The 19490-nt window shown below is 34.6% G+C and overlaps 1 protein-coding gene across 2 annotated transcripts in view; it reads right to left on the bottom strand.

The window, feature by feature from the left end:
* Pms2 (mismatch repair endonuclease PMS2) overlaps positions 1–19490 on the bottom strand; it is a 79715-nt gene that overhangs the window by 34779 nt on the left and 25446 nt on the right. For both annotated transcript variants that reach the window (XR_012756640.1, XM_075368045.1), the window contains exons 7-9: positions 12831–12995; positions 9452–9998; positions 681–1279 (exon numbers count right to left, since the gene is read on the bottom strand). Coding sequence is in view for 1 of the 2 variants with exons in the window: in XM_075368045.1 (XP_075224160.1) it covers positions 681–1279; positions 9452–9998; positions 12831–12995 (1311 nt within the window). In the remaining variant the exon portion in view is untranslated. The remainder of the gene's footprint in view (positions 1–680; positions 1280–9451; positions 9999–12830; positions 12996–19490) is intronic.

Genomic DNA, 19490 nt, shown 5'->3' with positions numbered 1-19490 from the left:
ATATAAAATTTTATTTCATTAAAAACTTTGAATATTTTTTCTTTGCTATTATTGAATTATTATTCATTGTAAAACTTTTTTTTTTACAATGAGAGCTATTATTAAGCTCTCATTAATAAATTAATAAAGCTCTCATCAATTATTAATAAATTGATATATTTAAATTTAAAAAAAAGGGAGATGAGGTTTGATTTGAACCGATATGCCTTCCCCAAAGATCCAAATATTTGATTAATTAAAATTTTATTTGGCTATAACTCTGGAACCAATGAAAATAAGCACCACTTATGACATGTTTGTTGTTGAAAAGCTCTCGATGAGGGCTTATTACTCCAGTTAAGAAAATGTCCAAAATCCAAATTGTTTTGGAGTTTGGGGTTTTTTAGACACTTTTGGTTCAGGAGATTGCAATCAAAAGGGGAGTTGTACAACTAGATGTTACAACACTCATAAATCCAAAATTTCAACATCCTATGGCTAATCGCTTCTGAGTTATGTAAGATATATACATATGTACAGACATCACACTGAAACTAGTCAAAATGGATTTAGGGATGTGCAAAATGGATATTTCTGTTGAAATCTGGAAACTGAAATTTTTCACCATCACATTACTTCCTTTACTTCATACAAGGAAGTAAAAAAGCAATAAAAACGGGTAGAAAATTAATAATACATACCTGAGAAAACATATCCTTGGATATTTCTCTAGTTAGTTCTTGTTCAGCCTGTTTATTTTTTGATGGATCTATAAGTGCTCTAAAACGAATAGAGGCTACATTGCTCTGATTCTGTTGATTAACCCATTCCTTTTGTAATTTTTGGATATCATTTAAAGTAACATTAATTAGTTTACTTTTCTGAATAGTTTTAGTTTCTGAATACTTTCCACAGGAACTGTCAGTTACTGATGAATATTTACAGTCATCATTTTCATTGAAATTCTGACTAGCTTCAGTAGTATTATAACTAATACTGGTTTTATCATCTAACATTTTTGATTTATTGTAACTAGACATCTTTTCTTTTTCTTTCTTACATATAGCAGGTTCATGATTTAAATCATCAGTAATCAGATTTGTATCATTAGGAATACATTTTTCAAATTCAGAAATACAATCTATTTCTTCTTCTTTATCCACATTTTCATTTTTTGAGGAAAATTTTAAACTAAATAACTCATGTAATCTCTCTCTATATTTCTGTGCGTCAATATCCTTTAGTTCATTTATTTTTGTTTTTTCTTGAAATAGTTGTAAATTATTATCAATTTTCATTTCTGAAAATAAACATAAAATATTATTCAGTTTTTAAAATTTTAACATTTTGAAGTTGGAGTAAAATTATAAACAAACAACTTATCTTAATTTGGAACTAATACTGAAAAGTTGAAATTTAAAGAACTGAACAATATTATTCTTTAACATATTCTATTATTTCTATTAAAGTTTATTTTATTTGGAATATTTTCATTTTTTAAATTTATTTTAAATAAGAGTGGGCCATAGAAAACAAAATGAGAAAAACCATTTGCAAGAAACCAGCACCTTGATAAAAATGAAAAAGGAATGCAGAGGGATAATACTGAGTAAAAACGACAACTTTAGCTACATATATGTTAGAAGGAGAAATATATTATTTTACAATTTAATTTCTTACTAATCGTCTTGAAATATATGTAAATACTACTTGAATATCAGAATGACTTTAAGTTGTATTTGAAGGTAGTTCAATAATCAGAGACAAAGAGCAACAGCAGAAAAACTATTAATAGAATAAACTGAAACCATTTGCTGTTCAGGTTGGCTTCATGACATAGAAAATATAGCATTTCAAAAATAATTTCCTTTATTATAACCTCTTTTGTTTATTTCAAAATATTAGCTTCACGTAAAACAGGTGTACCGTGGAAGAACATTGTGCTGTGATAAAATTTTTATAATCTGAAGGTGTAAAACATCCATAACACATAACAAACTTTCACAATGGTTTTTAGCAAAAAGACATGCTTTATCAATCGCATAACTTGTGATGAAACTTGGATGTATCGTTTTGAGCTGAAATCCAAACATTAGTGCATGAAATGGAAATATCTGGATACACCTACCAGGAAAAATTTCAAAATCCATATGTCGGCCGGTAATTTTTTTTTTTTTTTTTTTTTTTTTTTTTAAGGGCGAAAAACGGTTGAACGTTATCATCGCCCGGAAAATAAATAAATAGATAAATAAATACATAAATAAATAAATAAAAATAATTTTAGGTTTTTCGATAAAATTAAAACTTAAAACTACTATCACAGAAACAAAATCCGGAATGGGTGTAAAAGGCCCATTCTCGGATAACAAAAACACTAATATGTAACTTAAAACTCTGTTAAAAACTATCACATTAAAAATAAATAAAACTTAAAGCTATGTTAAAAACTATCACATTAAAAATAAATAAAACTTAAAACTATGTTAAAAACTATAATTAAAAATAAATAAAACTTAAAACTATGTTAAAAACTATAATTAAAAATAAATAAAACTTAAAACTAAAAAAGGAGATAAAACTTAAAACTAATATCACAAAAATCTTATAACTAATATCACAGACGAATTTAAAAAACATACAAAAAAAAACAAAAAAATCCGATAGGGAGTGTAAAAGGCTCCCTACTCGGATAACAAAACAATACATAGGACAATACATACAATTACTAAAGAATACATACTTATTAAATTTTTTGCATTAACCCTATACTACGTAAAAATATAAACATGCGGTTTAAAACCTCCTTATCGTCACGCAAGATACCACGGATGTTACTAGGAATTTTAAATTTACGACGCAATGCCGCATAACATATGCAGTCCACGAGTATGTGGCGCACAGTCACGCGGCAGTTGCATCTTGCGCATAGAGGTGGTTGTCCTCTTGTAAACAGGTACTCGTGTGTGACTCTCGTGTGTCCTATCCGCAATCGACAGAGAACTACTTCCTCACGCCGGGGTTTTCTGTATGAGGAGTTCCATGGTAACACAGAATCTTTAATCTGACGGAGTTTATTATCAACAGTAGCTGTCCAATCACCTTGCCACCTTGTTCTTAATAATTGTTTTACATAGTTAATGAAAGCAGAAGTAGCGACTCGGGTGGTGAAAGGAGGCTGGGTACATGCTTCTTTGGCAGCGGAATCTGCATGTTCATTACCTGGAATCCCTACGTGGCTAGGGACCCAGCAAAAACTTAATTCTGTGTTGCGATTATTCAACTCAGCGATTGCGTTGTAAATTTCAATGACGATAGGATGTTTGGAATAAAAGTTCTTTAAGGCTTGGAGAGCACTACACGAGCCACTGCAAATAAGAATTTTTCTATATTTAGGGTTAATGATGTTTAGAGCCTTATTTATAGCATATAGTTCAGCGGTAAACACACTCGTAATACTGGGGAGACCAAACATATAAGTTCTCTCATTAACAACAAATGCACACCCAACTGTATCATTTTGTTTCGATCCATCAGTGTATACAACCGCGTCTGGTTGCATCTTGGAGAGAACACACTGAAACATTTGCTGAAAGACAATAGATGGTGTTGATTGTTTATTGCATGTGGTAAGGTCAAAATTAAAATTTATAAGGTTTATTCTCCACGGAGGATATGAGCAAGGATATATAGGAAAGAATGACGGTTTGTCAACATTTATATGCTGCAGCAGACGCCAGGTACGGATACCTACCGGTGCAGTACGACGTGGATGGTCCTCATACTTTCCTAGATTAGGATTTCTAAAGACAGACTCAAGAGCCGGGTGATTTGATTGTCCTCTGAGACGAGCAAAATACGATAATAAAAGCTGGTCTCGTCTATCCCAAAGTGATGGTTCACCACAGTCTACCAGTAAGCTTGCAATAGGACTAGATCTAAACGCGCCTGTGGCAAGCCGAAGGAAAGCATGATGTACACTATCCAGCATTTTAAGCACGGTTTGACGAGCTGATGAGTAGGCCACACAACCGTAATCTAAACGGGAGCGAACAAAGGAATAGTAAAAACGTATCATACATGATCTATCGGCTCCCCAGTTAGTGTTAGTAAGGACTCGCATCATATCTAGAATTTTGGAACATTTTGTTTTCAATTCTTTTAAGTGTTTGACCCAAGTAAGACGGCTATCAAAAATTAAACCTAAAAACTTAACGTAAGTAGAGATAGTAATAGTCTCACCGTTCAGAAAAATTTGCGGAATAGAAGGGTTTCGTAGCCGAGAAAAAACTACACATTTTGTTTTTTCGGGTGAAAATGTGAAACCAGTAATCCTGGACCAAGCTTCAAGGTGATGTATAGTATTCTGCAGTAGTCTCTCTGCTGTAGGTGCCGAACGGCTTGCAATGTAGATAGCAAAGTCGTCAGCAAATAGAGAGCATGAGACAGGAGCCTGAACACATTTGGTAATATCATTTATGGCTACAGAAAATAAGGTGGCGCTTAATACACTACCTTGGGGCACTCCATTCTCTAAGATGACACTATCTGAGAGCGAATCATCCACACGAACACGAGCCGTTCGGTGATTTAAGAATCCCCGGATAAAAGCAAGCATATTGCCCTTGATTCCCCATTTTTTGAGAGTGTTAAGAATACCACGTCGCCAGGCTGTGTCATACGCCTTTTTTATATCAAAGAAGATAGCGACGAGGTGTTGCCGATTGAGGAAAGCGTTTTGTATGGCTGTTTCTAGTGACACTAAATGGTCAATGGAAGATCGTCCTTGTCGAAAACCACACTGTTCTGGAGATAGAAAGCCATGTTTCTCCAAGTACCATGTAAGTCTGCGGTTTACCATTCTCTCCATTATTTTACACAAAACGCTTGTTAATGAAATAGGGCGATAGCTTGAGGGGTTCGTCTGGTCTTTACCAGGTTTTGGTACTGGTATAATAAATGCTTCTGACCAGCCGGGTGGGAAGACTTGTTCGGAGAATAAACCGTTGAAAATATTCAAAAGTTGTTGTAGTGCCGAATTAGGAAGGTGTGAAAGCATGGAAAGGCGAATGTTGTCCGGTCCAGGGGAAGTGTCCCGTGAATTTTTAAGTGCATGTAACAATTCTTTAAATACGAATGGAGTGTTTAATTCACCAACCGAATCACCAATGTTTAACGACAACACCTCCATTTGTATTTTGTACCGTTGAAAATCGTAATTATATGATGAGGTGAGAGACACCGAGCGGAAAGATTTTGCCAGACTATTTGCCACTTCCGATGATGATGAAAGGAGTTCTCCTTCATCAATAAGACCAAGAATAGATTGTTTTGGTGATCCGAAGATTGCACGAATTTTCTTCCATACAGTAGACGTGGAGGTAGTGCGTGAGATAGTGCTCACGTATTTCGTCCATGAATTCCTCTTAGCGTCCAAGAATACTCGACGGCACACCGCTCTAGCCTTGCGGTATAAATTTAGATGTTCCGTTGTAGGCCTACGATTAAATTTACGTAGTGCCTGCCGTCGATTCTTAATAGCATTTTTGCATTCATCGTTCCACCATGGGACGAAAGGACGTCTAGGATTACCCGATGTTTGTGGGATATATCTGTTGGCATTCTTAAGTATCATGGACGTAAAAGAAGAATATTGGTCGAGGATGTTCGCTCCATCGTCATACTGAGATTGGAATGCTTTACAGTATCCGTTCCAATCTGCCTTTTCAACAATCCATCTCCGTGGCCTTCTTTTAATCTCGCAGTCTACACCGAAACTAATAATAATTGGTCTATGATCACTGCCGTGAAAGTCATCACAAATCGACCAATTAAAATGAGGGAGTACATTCGGTGAGCATATGGAAAGATCCAGGTTAGATACAGTACCAGTTGATAAGGACATGAATGTATGTGATCCATTATTCAGTAGGCAAAGGTCAAAATCTTGTCTCAATTTATTTATCGTATTTCCTCGAGTGGAGCAGAAGGTTGAGCCCCAGGAAATATGATGGGCATTAAAATCTCCTACTATTAACGATGGAGATGGTATTTGTGTGAGGAGATTTGAGACATCTAAAGCACTGAACTCAGTGTTCGGTGAGAGATACAGATTGCAGATATGCAATTTGAAGGGAATAGAGACCTTTACTGCAATAGCAGGAATGACAGTGGTTAGTTGAATTCTTTTAGCTGACACCCCATTCTTCATGAAAATCGCTACTCCACCACTCTCCCTACTGTCTACCAGGCAGTCGTATCTCTCGCAGAAGTATCCTCTAAGTGTAATTCGGTCATGTTGTAGAAGGTGAGTTTCTTGGAAACACATGATTACTGGATCATGTGTGTGCGCTAGTACTCTGATATCTTCAATGCGGGACCGAATACCTCTAACATTCCACTGAATAATGTTCATAAGTGTAAAAAAACAAATAAAAAAAATAAATTTCAGAAACTATATAAATATTAGTTGTACGTGATTCGGTTTTTCTTTTTTGTATTTTTTATTTTAAAGAACTCCGATGCCCTAGGGTCGGGTGGTTCTTCAATCATATCCTCCAGTATATGAGGTGATGGTGGAGGAGATTTATTTGACTGGGATGCTGTAGTTGACATCCCAGAAGAGATAGTTATGTGGGTTCCCTTTATGGGGAGCTTATTAGGTGGCTTACTGCCAGCTGTGATAGTCGCTATTCGTGGCGGTACGGCTTTGGGAATAGGAACTTTCGTATGTATCCTACTGTTTGATTCACTAGCTGCGACGGAGGACTTTTTATTCATTTTTGTCAGCTCTGAGATAGTGGCTGTAAGTGAAGCTACTTGATCAGATAGCATCTGAACAAGTTTTTTAAGCTCATTGCAGGATCCACACTGCTGATTATTAGCATTTGTAGGAATTTGTTTAGTTGTAGCGGTGGCAAAAGATACGTCTGGTTTAACCAGGTTCCGTGAGTTGTTTATCTTTTTATATTCTCTACGTGCAGCCGGAAAAGATAGTTTTTGCTCCGTACAGATTTTGAGAATTGCCTTTTCTTCTTTAAAAGTTGGGCAATCTCGGGAGCGGGCTGTGTGTGGACCACTGCAGTTTGTGCATTTTTCACTTTCTTCGCAGTTAGTGTCATTGTGACCTTCTTTAGAACATCGAGCACAGATCTCTGTTTTTGTACAAGATGTTGTGGTATGACCAAAACCTTGGCATCTAAAACATCGCCGTGGGTTGGGTATGAATGGTCGTACCCGAACCGAGAGGTAACCCACTTTAATCTTCTCTGGTGGAACAGGGAGATTGAATGTTAATATAAGAGACGGTGTCGGTTCTTCTGTTCCGTTCTGCCGTTTCATTATACGTTTTACTTCAACAACATCTTGGTGGCAAAGCTCATCAACTATTTCAGAGATATCTATATCTAGAAGGTCTCTACAAAAGATTACACCCCGGCTCGTATTTAACGTTTTGTGGCATTCTGCACTTATATTTATGCCACCCATATTACGGAGCCGTAAGATAGATCGACTCTGTTCATCGTTGAATGTTTCAACCAGAATCGATCCGTCACGTAATTTCCTGATATTCTTAGGGGAGCCACTTACACCTGTTATGGTTTTGTTAATTAAGAAAGGTGAAACCTTTTGAAGGGTGTCACCTTCCTGACTATTTCTGAGTACAATGAATCTGATATTTTTATATTTTGATTTTAAGAAATTCTGTTCAGTAGGACTTTTATCCTCGTCAGACGAAGCTGATCGAGGTCTCTTCGCAAGACTTAAATTGGTGGTTTTTTCAGATGGACCACCAACCATCATAGTATTTATTATTGGAACTGAAATTTTGGTCCCACGAGTACCGGCGAAAAATGGACCACTCCAGCAGAGCGCACGCGTACTGGAGCTAGAGCTAAATACAACTGGGTTCGCCCTGGTGCCCAGAGGACATCGTTCGAGACTCACTACGTAGAGCCATTCACCCATCGGCACGATTTGTTCCCACCTTGGGTTACGGTTGCGTTTCGTAAGATGTCGCAACACCACCGAGTGTAAATGGAAGAAATATCAGTGTAGGTTGTTGTTGTGTAATTGTGTATGTGTGTATGTTGTAATTTATGTAGTGTTCTTGGTGTAGTATATGTGTAAAATGTAAAGTGTTCCGCAGCTCATTGTATAGTGGGAAGAAAAGCTGCGGAGGCTAGGCCCGTGGGGACGCCAACCCCCAAAGTCTTAAAGAATAAGACTCCCCGTCGGGGAAGTGTAGGTTGTTGTTGTGTAATTGTGTATGTGTGTATGTTGTAATTTATGTAGTGTTCTTGGTGTAGTATATGTGTAAAATGTAAAGTGTTCCGCAGCTCATTGTATAGTGGGAAGAAAAGCTGCGGAGGCTAGGCCCGTGGGGACGCCAACCCCCAAAGTCTTAAAGAATAAGACTCCCCGTCGGGGGTCGGCCGGTAATGGATGCTAACAATGTTTTGGGACTATAAAGACCCAATTTATTGTGAATGACTGATTGGTATAATCAATTGTGACATGCTAGAAAATAAAGTAAATCTCCAATAAGGAGGAGTCCTGGTTTTCTCTTACAAGGTATAACCCTTCTCCTAAGGCCACTGTACCACTCAAAAGTCACAAGAAACTATTCAAAAACATGGTTGGGAGCTATTGCCACATTTCACTTACAGTCCTGAATTTTAACCATTAGATTCTTTAGTTTGGTTTTGTTAAAGAATAAAAACGTGGCACCAAATTCAGCAACAATAAACATCATTTCCATTAAGAAAATGGAAAAAATCTACAGAACAACAAAGAACTGGTACAAAAAAAAAAAAAAAAAAAAAAAAAAAAAAAAAAAAAAAAAAGGTATATCCATACAAGCGAAGATAAGACATTACAACTCTGTCATCAAGCCAAAAGGATTATATGCCACAGAATGTTTATACACGAACAGAAAAGGGGATATCAAAGAGATCAAAAAGCAGGAACAAAATACTAAAATAAAATTTTAGGACCGCAGAAAAATAAAGGATAGTGGCAACTACGGAGCAACAAAAAATTCTAGAAGAAAACAGAAACTTTCACAACTATGGCAAGAAAACAAGAGCTAAATTTTATGAACACTTAAAGAGGATGGACACAACTAACTGATAATTGATCTTATTACAAAACTCGGAAACATAATACAGATTTAAGGAAATTCAGAAGTGATCTGGTGGAAATGGGTATCCTGGAAGAAGAGATGGTTGACGGGGATGTTTTCAGGAAAAAGATAGATAGTTGGAACCAATTTATAGAACAAACAGGTAGCCGGGATGGGTTTAAAATGGACTGATGAACAATGAACAGAAGGCTAGTAGTAAGCGAATCTGGGAAGCAAGAAAGATGAAACTCATCAAGCCAAGGTTCATCATGGTACACAGAAGACCTTAATACACGAAAAAAAAAAAAAAAAAAATTAAATGTAATGAAGATACTTAAGTTATTTTCTTACGTTTAGCTTTCTTTCCAGGTTCTGATAGTTCATTTGATGATCTTTTTGTACATTCATTATGCTTCCACATGTTAAAAGTGATCAGATCTGAAGATTTACTATCAGTTGAAGATTGTTTTAATGGTGCCTCTAATACAGTCTCTTGTTCAGTTTCATTTCTGTCTGTAATTTCTTTATCTATTTCTTTTTCATTTGTTGGATTACGTTCATTGACAATCCCTGAAAATTCTTCAACAGTTACATCATTTTCAATCAGCGATGTACAAATTTCCCTTCTAATTTCTGAATTTTTCTGTATAATAATATTTTTATCCTTTTGCATATTTGTATTAACATTTTCAGCAACAGAGTCGTCAAGAACAGATTTATCTGAAATTGTTGTAAATAGACTGTTCTGTTTTGCATTTTCTTTTAATTTTTCATCAGTAAACATGTTTTTAATCTGTTTAGTTGCTCCTTCATTACAGATTTTTTTTATTAAACTACTAGAGATATTATTCATGGAGAATGTAGATGGAATGTATTCATATAATTTTTGTAATGATTCCTACAACAAAAAAAAATATATATACCACAAGACGTAACAATTATTTCTATTCTCACAACTAGTAAATATCAGTATATCGTAAAAAATTAAGAGGTAATTTTGGATGTATACTCCAGGTACCTGAAAACTTATTTTATGTAACAACAGCCTTAATGGAATTCAGTACAGTTTGGCAAATAATCTTTCTAATCTGAAACATAAATCTACATAGGAATAATAAAAATATCTAACAATGATGCTCAGACATGTAGTAGTACATGCCAATCTTCAAAATAAATAAAAACCTTTGTTTTGGTAATTTTACATCATATCTAGGTTTGCTACTGATGAAAATGTAAAATAACTTTACTTAATTTCATAATAAAGGAGCTCTTTATAACACAATCTTGTAAGGAAAGCTTTATATGAAATGACCCATCAGAATATTTTTAAACTTTCTTTAAGAATATCCTTCAACATTGTTTTATAACTTAAAAAAACCTCTCTAAAGAAAATCTGCATGAAATTTCAAAAAACTCATTTCCCCCCAAACTTCGCTTTTATGATATAGTTTGAATCTTTTCCTTTCAGTGCAGATCCTCCCAACTAGCTCCAATAATATACAGGCTATTCCAAATCAGTCAGTTAAAGGCCAAATTGGTCAGTCAATTGGCCAAAAGTGCAATTTTGTTTTAACATTTATTAGAACAGAAAAAAATACAAAACATATTTTTCCTTTTCTATCTAGTCTCTATGAAGATCTATACATTTTCCCCAACAAATGGGAAACTTGTGGATCCATTCATAAAACATCTGAGGACCTGTCACAAACTAATTGTGCATGAATTTCATTACTTTGGTGATACGCCTTTGTTTACTTTACATATGAAGTCTGTTCAAACAATAACTGAACATTTTTAATTACGCGCCAATAGAGATATTTACTGACATGTGGTTGGCATCATTGTGATCCACATAACTTCCTCTGTAACCACATGTTTTTGGATTGTTGATATCTTCATTAGTTTTGTGTTGTTCTTATTTAAACGCAACATTTTAAGTGCTAGTAAAACTTTTACAAAATGTTTCAACTTTTGAAACAATCTTATGGGGATGATGCACTGGGTCGTAAGCAATGTTACAAATAGTTTTCATGATTTCATACGTTTAAAGCATCATCTGTCAATTGAAGATAACCCTCGACTAGGAAGGCACCCTCATCTTCAACTTATGACATCCGCGTTCAGAAAATCAATGATCTGGTGGGTGCAAATCACCGATTGATTCTCAGAGAAATAGCAGAAGGTTAGCATCTCAATTGGATCATGCCAATACATTTTGATTGAAAAACTGAACGTGCAGTGAGTTGCAGCAAAGTTTGTTTCTTGCTTGATGACCAAACAGCAAACAGAACATCAAGTGGATGTTTGTGGGCAACTTCTTGAACAAACGATGATGATGATTCATACAAAGGATCATAACGGGAGACAAAAACTGGGTTTACGGCTAGAGCATTGACAAAAGTTCAATCATCAAAAAATTGCACATTACAAAAATCACTAACACTTAAACACATTGCGCTTAAATAACAATAACACAAAAAATAAATGAGATATCAACAATCCAAGAACATGTGGTTACAGAGGAGGTTATGTGGAATACAATGCTGCCAACCGCCTGTCACTAAATATCTCAGTTGGCGCATAATTAAAAATGTTCGGTTATTTTCTGAACAGATCTCATACTGCTGTTGCAAGATCAGTGACCTAACCAATTCAAGGTTAGCCAATTTTAGTAATTTGCTTTTCATAACTCTTTAGGGGGTTTTATCATTTTAGATGCACTTTTGTACTTTTGAAGCAGTTTTTATGAAGCACCAACCTTCTTCAGCATCTTATGTAATTCGTCTTCCTCACACAGTATTGTATTGCTTTGTCTGTATGCTTTGTCTTAATATGTGTCCCATTTTATAGGTTGTGCGAAGGCTTTATTTTGAATGTTCAACTGCAAAATTCTTTGCCACCTAACCTATGAACCAGACTAGTTGCCTAATGTCTCTTGACCCTTACCTAACATGGAGGTCTGGCCGGCTACTTATGCTTTGAAATCAATTGCAATTAAAGATTCACATGAATGAGGTTAGTAGTAGTAGTAGCAAAGTATGAATAAGGTAACCAGGTGGTTTTGGAGTTCAAAATTTTGGAGTTCAAGCCCTTGATAAGGGGCTTGTAAAAGTCATGGCATAAAAGTGTCATAATGTGAGTGGTGACTTTATTGAAAAGAAATATAGATAAATAAATACTTTATCCACATAATAATGTTACTATTTTTACCAGCCAATTTAATATCACCTTAGAGTAGCTCTTATTATCTCTCCTCAAATTTCTTCATATCACATTCAGAATGAAATGGTTAAATAATTCCAGTAATTTTAGGTAGAATACATACTGAATAATACTTCTTGGAATCTTTTTCTAAAGTAGAAAAACTGACCCGTGTGGAATTGTCTTCCATCAGGCGCCTTCCCAGGTTGCGGATAGGGAAATGTTCACTAGATATAGTGGATATCGGGGATTATTAATAAGAACACTTTTTCTTTGCTTATAATACCTAAAATACTATATGTCCTAAAATACTATCTGTTCTTAGCAATAAAACTGCATTGCAACATAAAAATTAAAACTAGAGAATTCTAGACAACAAAAACGTGTAATTCTTAACAATAAGTAAAGTAATAAGTTATAAAAGCCCACATTATTAATATAACTTCATTTACAAGTATAACTCGCTTTAAATTAAAACGATACAGTAAATGTAAAATAATAACTTTAAAAACACTGTTATAATTCTGACCTTGATAATGTCAAGTAAAATTTTTTCCTGATCAAGAAATATCTGCCGTTTATCAGGAGTAACATTTACATCAACAGAATCTCTTGGTACTTTAATATTTAAAAATACAAATGGACTTTGATGAAGATTATACTGATGATACACCTCATTTACAACTTTAATTACCTGAAAAAATTAAATATTCAATAAATACACAAGAAATTTAAATACCATCAAGAAAATCAAAAAGAGTAAATAAAAATCTAGTTAAAATTGTGATAAAGTGCGTTATCAACCTAAATTTTAATATATTTATTTTTTCAGTTTCCTTTTTTTTACAAATCACTAAGGTAATACAGAAAGTAGATCCTATTTAAACGCTACTGCGAAGTTAATAAAAGTGAAAACTGAGCGGTGAGTGAAATGGGATCTCTTATTTGATTTCTTAAAAATATGCAAGTGTGCGATTTATTTTGTTAGGTTATGAAAGATAATTATGTTTTGGATGAATAAAGAGTGTGATGATAATACTGAAAAATTAATGCAGATGGAAAAAATTGCATCTCTGCATTATTAATGAACAGTGTATTCAGTTATCATTACAAATTTGTTCTGTCTTGTCATCTGTAAAATATTTCCACATGTTTAATTGTTTGTTTGTTTTGTTTGTGCAACAGAACAGTTACACAAAACCTTTGTATGTTGCACAATATTACATAAAATCACAGAAGAACAGCCACAAGTCAACAACTCACATATACATTAAAAACACAATATTCAAAATACAATAATAATAATAAAACAATAATAACAATTATAATCAAATGCAAAAAAATAATAACTAGAACTTTAAATACGGTAGCCGTGGAGTGATAATAAAAACACATAGATGAAAACATACAAAATCAAAAACACAATATTACTAATACATTCCAAATAAAACAAGTTATAAGTAATAATCCTTAAAAAAACAACAATAATTTTAAAATCATAAAAGTGAGAATTACACCAAGGATAATAATCCATCGCCACGTAACCCTCTCAAATTTTTAATGAAGGTCGTCTCATCTTCCCAAAAGCTTAGCTTATCCTGGAACTCCACTGCAACACTGGTACATCGCTCAATCGGAGACACGTAGAACCAACCGGTGTCACAAATTGTCTAAAAGATCTCACTGACCTAGCCTGGTTTCGTAAGACAACATGGTAACGCGTCGGAAGTTTATTGTGCAGAGCTTTATAAAAGAAAACCAAGTAAAACAAAGTACGTTCTTCTATCAGATAACCTGGAAAGGTCTAATCGCCTCAACATATCCTCTCTACTAGCGCCAACAAAACAATCTCTAAACTTAAAACGCATCCAGTTCAAGAATCTATTCAGACTCTAAACCAGATCAGAGGCAAAAACTCGTGTACTATTCCACACCACGGTTGAGTACTCCAAGCGACTCCTTACCAAAGATTTGTACAGCAGGTTACAAGTGGAAATATTGTTAAACCGCCCACAAATCCAAAGGACAAGACCAAGGTCCCGGCGTGCTTTATTGACAATCCGAGCAACATATTCGTGATAATACAATTTCGTGTCAAATAAAATCCTGAGGTCCTCAACCAATGTAGTTTGCGTAGGAAAGTCTTGGTATACTGATTGAAAATATTCACCAAAATGCTGACAACTCAACCGAGGATCAGAAATAGTCCGTCCATCGACAATAAGGGCTGGAGTTCTCAGAGAGTTAGACTTCTGTCGAGAAAGATATTTCCAAAAATTCCTCGGATTAGAACAAAGGTCAAATTCACACTTCCGAGCCCAAACCACTCCGGCATCCGCTATCGCGTACTTAACATCTCTACGCAGCCGAGAAAATAGAAATAATCATCTGACAGACCAGAAGATTTAACCCACCGGGTTGGTCTAGTGGTGAACGCGTCTTCCCAAATCAGCTGATTTGGAAGTCGAGAGTTCCAGCGTTCAAGTCCTAGTAAAGCCAGCTATTTTTCCACGGATTTGAATACTAGATCGTGGATACCGGTGTTCTTTGGTCGTTGGGTTTCAATTAACCACACATCTCAGGAATGGTCGAACTGAGAATGTACAAGACTATACTTCATTTTCACTCATACATATCATCCTCATTCATCCTCTGAAGTATTATCTGAACGGTAGTTACCGGAGGCTAAACAGGAAAAGAAAGACAAGAAGATTTAAACCTGTGATGAGCAGCCTTCTTCCTCTTGAGAAGATTAACAATGTTCCTATTGAACCAAGGTGGAAATATGGTTGACTTAGAACGAAAGGCAGGAACATGTTTATCAATCGCCGCAGTAATTATTTTCTGTAAACCCAGAACCGATTCTTCCAAATCGACGGTTAAGAGAATATTACACCAATCAGCAAACTTCACATCATCATATAACACATGATAGTCACCACGATCATAGCAAAAAACCAGGCCCATTTCTGCCACATCAACGGCTGTGACTTCAAGGAACCCAATTGCATATGGAGGATGGAACTTATCAGGGCAAACAAGAGCCTCAGCATCTCTAGTGAAAATCCTGCAGTTAGTCAAAATTAAATCCAAACCATTATTGTAGAAGGAAGGATCCATTGTTTCATGTGTAAAAACGTCCAAGTTCATCATGTCAACAAAATCAAAAACCAATCGTGCCTTACATTTAGCATAAAACCCAATATTTGCAGGAAGACTTCTAGTAGACCAGCACACTCCAGATACATTAAAATCACCTACAATACAAATATCAAAACATAAAATATCTACGTGCCTATACAGAAAATCAAAATATTGGTAGAGGAGAATTGAAGCTAAAAACGGAGCAGCATACATAACACAAACCAACAAATTCTTCATGCCTGGTCGAATTAGCTCAACCCACACAGCTTCAGGAAACATCTCGAGGTCCTTCCTCCTTGTACACCTAATGCTTGATTTCACAAGAATAGCCGAACCACCACCACGCTGAAGTAAAGAAGCAGCATAATCCCAGTCAGCTCGAAAAACATGTTAACAGTCTGGAAACAGATTGACATCACAGTGCTCATCGCTAAGCCAAGTTTCAGTCAAGGCAACCACATCGAAGTGAAAATCAATCCAAGGACACGAAAATTTCATCCTGCTTAGTCCTTAAACCACGAACATTCTGGTAGATCATCCTCAATTTATCCATCACTACCGAGCTGCAATCCATCCTCCCATGAACCTTTTTCTACAAACACTGCATCAGGCCTCAACGGACCATAAAATGTACTAACAGGCCAGACCTCAGGACGAACTAAGCTGTCAAAATCCGAAGCACAAACTTCAATGATAATAATAATAATACATGAAATTATTATTCACCCTCAACAGGATCGGTTCACAACTCAAGAAAGAACTAGGAGAATACCAGGGAGGTTTCAGACCCTGGAGGAGCTATCCAGACCAGTCTCAAGCTAATAATGGATTACAACAGGAAAATAAACAGAAACATGGAGATAACATCGGTAGATTTCAAGAAACCCTATGACTGCATCCACAGAGAATACTCGACTAAAAATTACAAGCTACCTCAGACTATAAACCAAATTAATAAACATGATAAAACCGACTCACAAACACTAAGTCAAAAGTAAAATTCAGAGACGAGCTCTCAGAATTATTTGAGATTAAAACAGGACTGCACCAAGGCGATGAGCTCTCACTGCTATTATTCAACTATGCTATAGAAATGGTAATGAGGAAACGGCTTAAAAAATGCCCCCAAAATTAAAAAAAGGCAGAAAAATCAAAGCAAACTGTCTTAGTTTTGCCAACAACTTAGCACTGCTAGCAAATGACATCGATGAAACTGAACCGCAGATATTAGAACTTCAAAACATTGCAAATAAAACTGGCCTCACAATATCATTCAAAAAGACAGAGGTTTGCCCCCAAAACCAACACGATTAAAAGACGTAAACATAAATGGTAGTAAAATCAAAATATTAACCCAATTTAAATACCCTGGAGAAATAATAACAAACAACCTCGAACCAAATAACAAGAAACAAACTAGCTAAAGCACAAAAATTAACCTGGTACACTTAACAATAAAAAATGCCTATCAATAAATGGAGAATTAAGGCACTGCAAAACAGTTACCACAGGTTAAAACAGTAACACTTATGCAGCAGAAACACTCCTCCACCTGAACAAACAATTAACAGACTCCATAAAATTGAAAGAACTGGAAGAACCTGCATCAATAAAAAATACCAGAAAGATGAGCAGTGGTGGAATGTGCCCAACAAAATCATGTACAAAGAGTTAGAACCCATCATTGATACCGTGCATTAGAAGAGACTAGGATTCTTTGGATATACCATGAGGATGCCAGATAAAATTAAACAAGAAAATCAAGAACAAAAACACTCACTTCACATTCACACGAAAAAACTCACAACGCAAACGTTTTAAATACTACAAAGGGCACAAAAGATTGGAATGTATGAAAAAGTACTGGGAGGACTGCAAGGCCCCTAACAGTCCCATTGAAGAAAATTGGATAACGGTCTGACTAAAGTGATCCTATGTGATTGTAAAAGATAATAATAATAATGTAACTTATAAATGTGGGAAAAAATTAGATCAAACATCTACTCCAAGCTGACACCGATTTTGTCACTTCTGCTAACTTCTGATTGCATGAAAGTTCGTGTATACTTGCTTGAATCACTATTAGTCCTCTCTTTAACTTTAGGTCATTCCAGCTCCATTTGAAATTCACAGGATGCCGAGCAACCTAAATTACCCGAGTAAAAAGAATTTTTTTCATGAGTGCATTTCTAATACTGAGTCTCAATCTTTTTGAAGTTAAAAAAGATACTTAAGCGTTGTTAGTGAGAAAACTCATCTAATCCAATTATGTATGAAATTCAACCTATTCAAGTGAAAAAATAAAAGTGAAAATTAGTAATTCATTAAAAAACTCTAAGCAATGTTGAATAAACTTATTTTTTTTAGGCGTGTCAATTTTTTCGACAGACAGGTCAAGTATGGTCAAAGTCTCGTGTGTTTTCGATTGAAAATAAATCGAGCAATGATGCGGGTTACTTTGTCGATTCCATTTTTCTATAGGGATTCCATTTTAATAAGAGATATATTTTTTATCCTACAACAAATTTTACAGGATAAATTCAGTAAAATATGAAACACTATTACGAATACTATTTAAAAATAAGTTGCAACAGATTTTGTTCATCATATCTCTTTCGTTGTGATCTAGTATATAAATGGTTTGCAAAAAACATTAGCTCATCGTAAATATGTTTAGGCATATAATAATAAGAAAAAATGTGTTATATTGAAATGTAAAAGAAACTTTACATAGTAGGAAAATGATCAAGTGAAAGTTTAGTCTTGACAAAATGTGTTTTGATTCCATTTTTTGCACAGAGTTGAAGATGTATGTGGAGGTAATAAAAATGATCTTATATTGAAATAAAAATGAAACTATGCAGAATGAAAATAATCAAATGAAAGTTTAAGTTGGACAGAATGTAGTTTGATTTTATTTTTTGCAAAGAGTTGAAGACAGAATTGTCCGTGGAGTTCCATGCACATATTCATACTTGCTCCTAAATAATCTTTTTTGTATAAAAAAAAAAATGATCGCTAAATTTGAAAATAAATTCAGACAAATTTCTGTTTTTCAAAAGCATGGTCATATGCATGAACAGTGTTCATAAATATTAAATAAATCATGAAACATACTTGAAGGGATGTATTTCATATACATATTTGACTATGTAAAAAATTTTGAGACTCAAAATTCTCCAAACTACTACATCAGTTTCATTAAAATTTACATGTGCATGTTAAAATTTGATTTAAATCAGTTAAGTTGTTCTTTACTGATCAGAATCGGTTGATCTTGGTCGGACCACTTTTGAATGCTAATCAAAAAACTGTTTTGCGCATTAGTTTACATTTTTATTCAGTATTGTTAAACACCACAATCATTCATAAACAAAACATTCTTATTTATTTAATAAAATGAATTTGAAGGTACAGAAGATGTCGAAAAACTCTATTTTAAAGATTATAGAACTAGTGTCGCTGCCTCTCTGTCAAGTTGTGATGCTTGCCAGAGGAGGGCTGGCGATCCCCCTCAATGTTTCAATTATTCCAGAAACACTTTTCTAATAAGCTTATGAGTACATCATGTTTTTATTCAGATTTTTAGTCCTGAAAGCACTGACTAAATTATTTTAGAAAATATGATAATTATTAAAAACTATTAATCAGTTTAAAACTTTGTAAGATGGCAGCGTCAAAAGTGTTCATTTTCTTATTATTCACTAGGGTGTTATGCCTTTATGATTGCTTGATCAACTGGATTTTCCCATCAACTGATTATTCTTTTCTAAAAGAATTATTTTGAAAAGAATAAATTATAATTTTCATTCTTTGTTACTAACCGATAAGGTGAACATCTTTCGTATCTTAATACAATCACACCATAAGAATTATGCATAAGTAATTTAATATATTAACTCTATCATCATGCAGTATTATATATTATAATTTCAAATCAATAAAACCATCACAGTCTACTTTATACAAATTCTTTTATTCATTCAAACACAATACTAGTATTTAATGATAGCAATCCTAGTATATTTCTAGGAAGATTGTTAAC

Source organism: Lycorma delicatula, chromosome 6 (genome assembly GCF_047948215.1).
Source record: "Lycorma delicatula isolate Av1 chromosome 6, ASM4794821v1, whole genome shotgun sequence".
Taxonomy (NCBI): Eukaryota; Metazoa; Arthropoda; class Insecta; order Hemiptera; family Fulgoridae; genus Lycorma; species Lycorma delicatula.
This window is presented reverse-complemented; position numbering and strand designations above follow the sequence as displayed.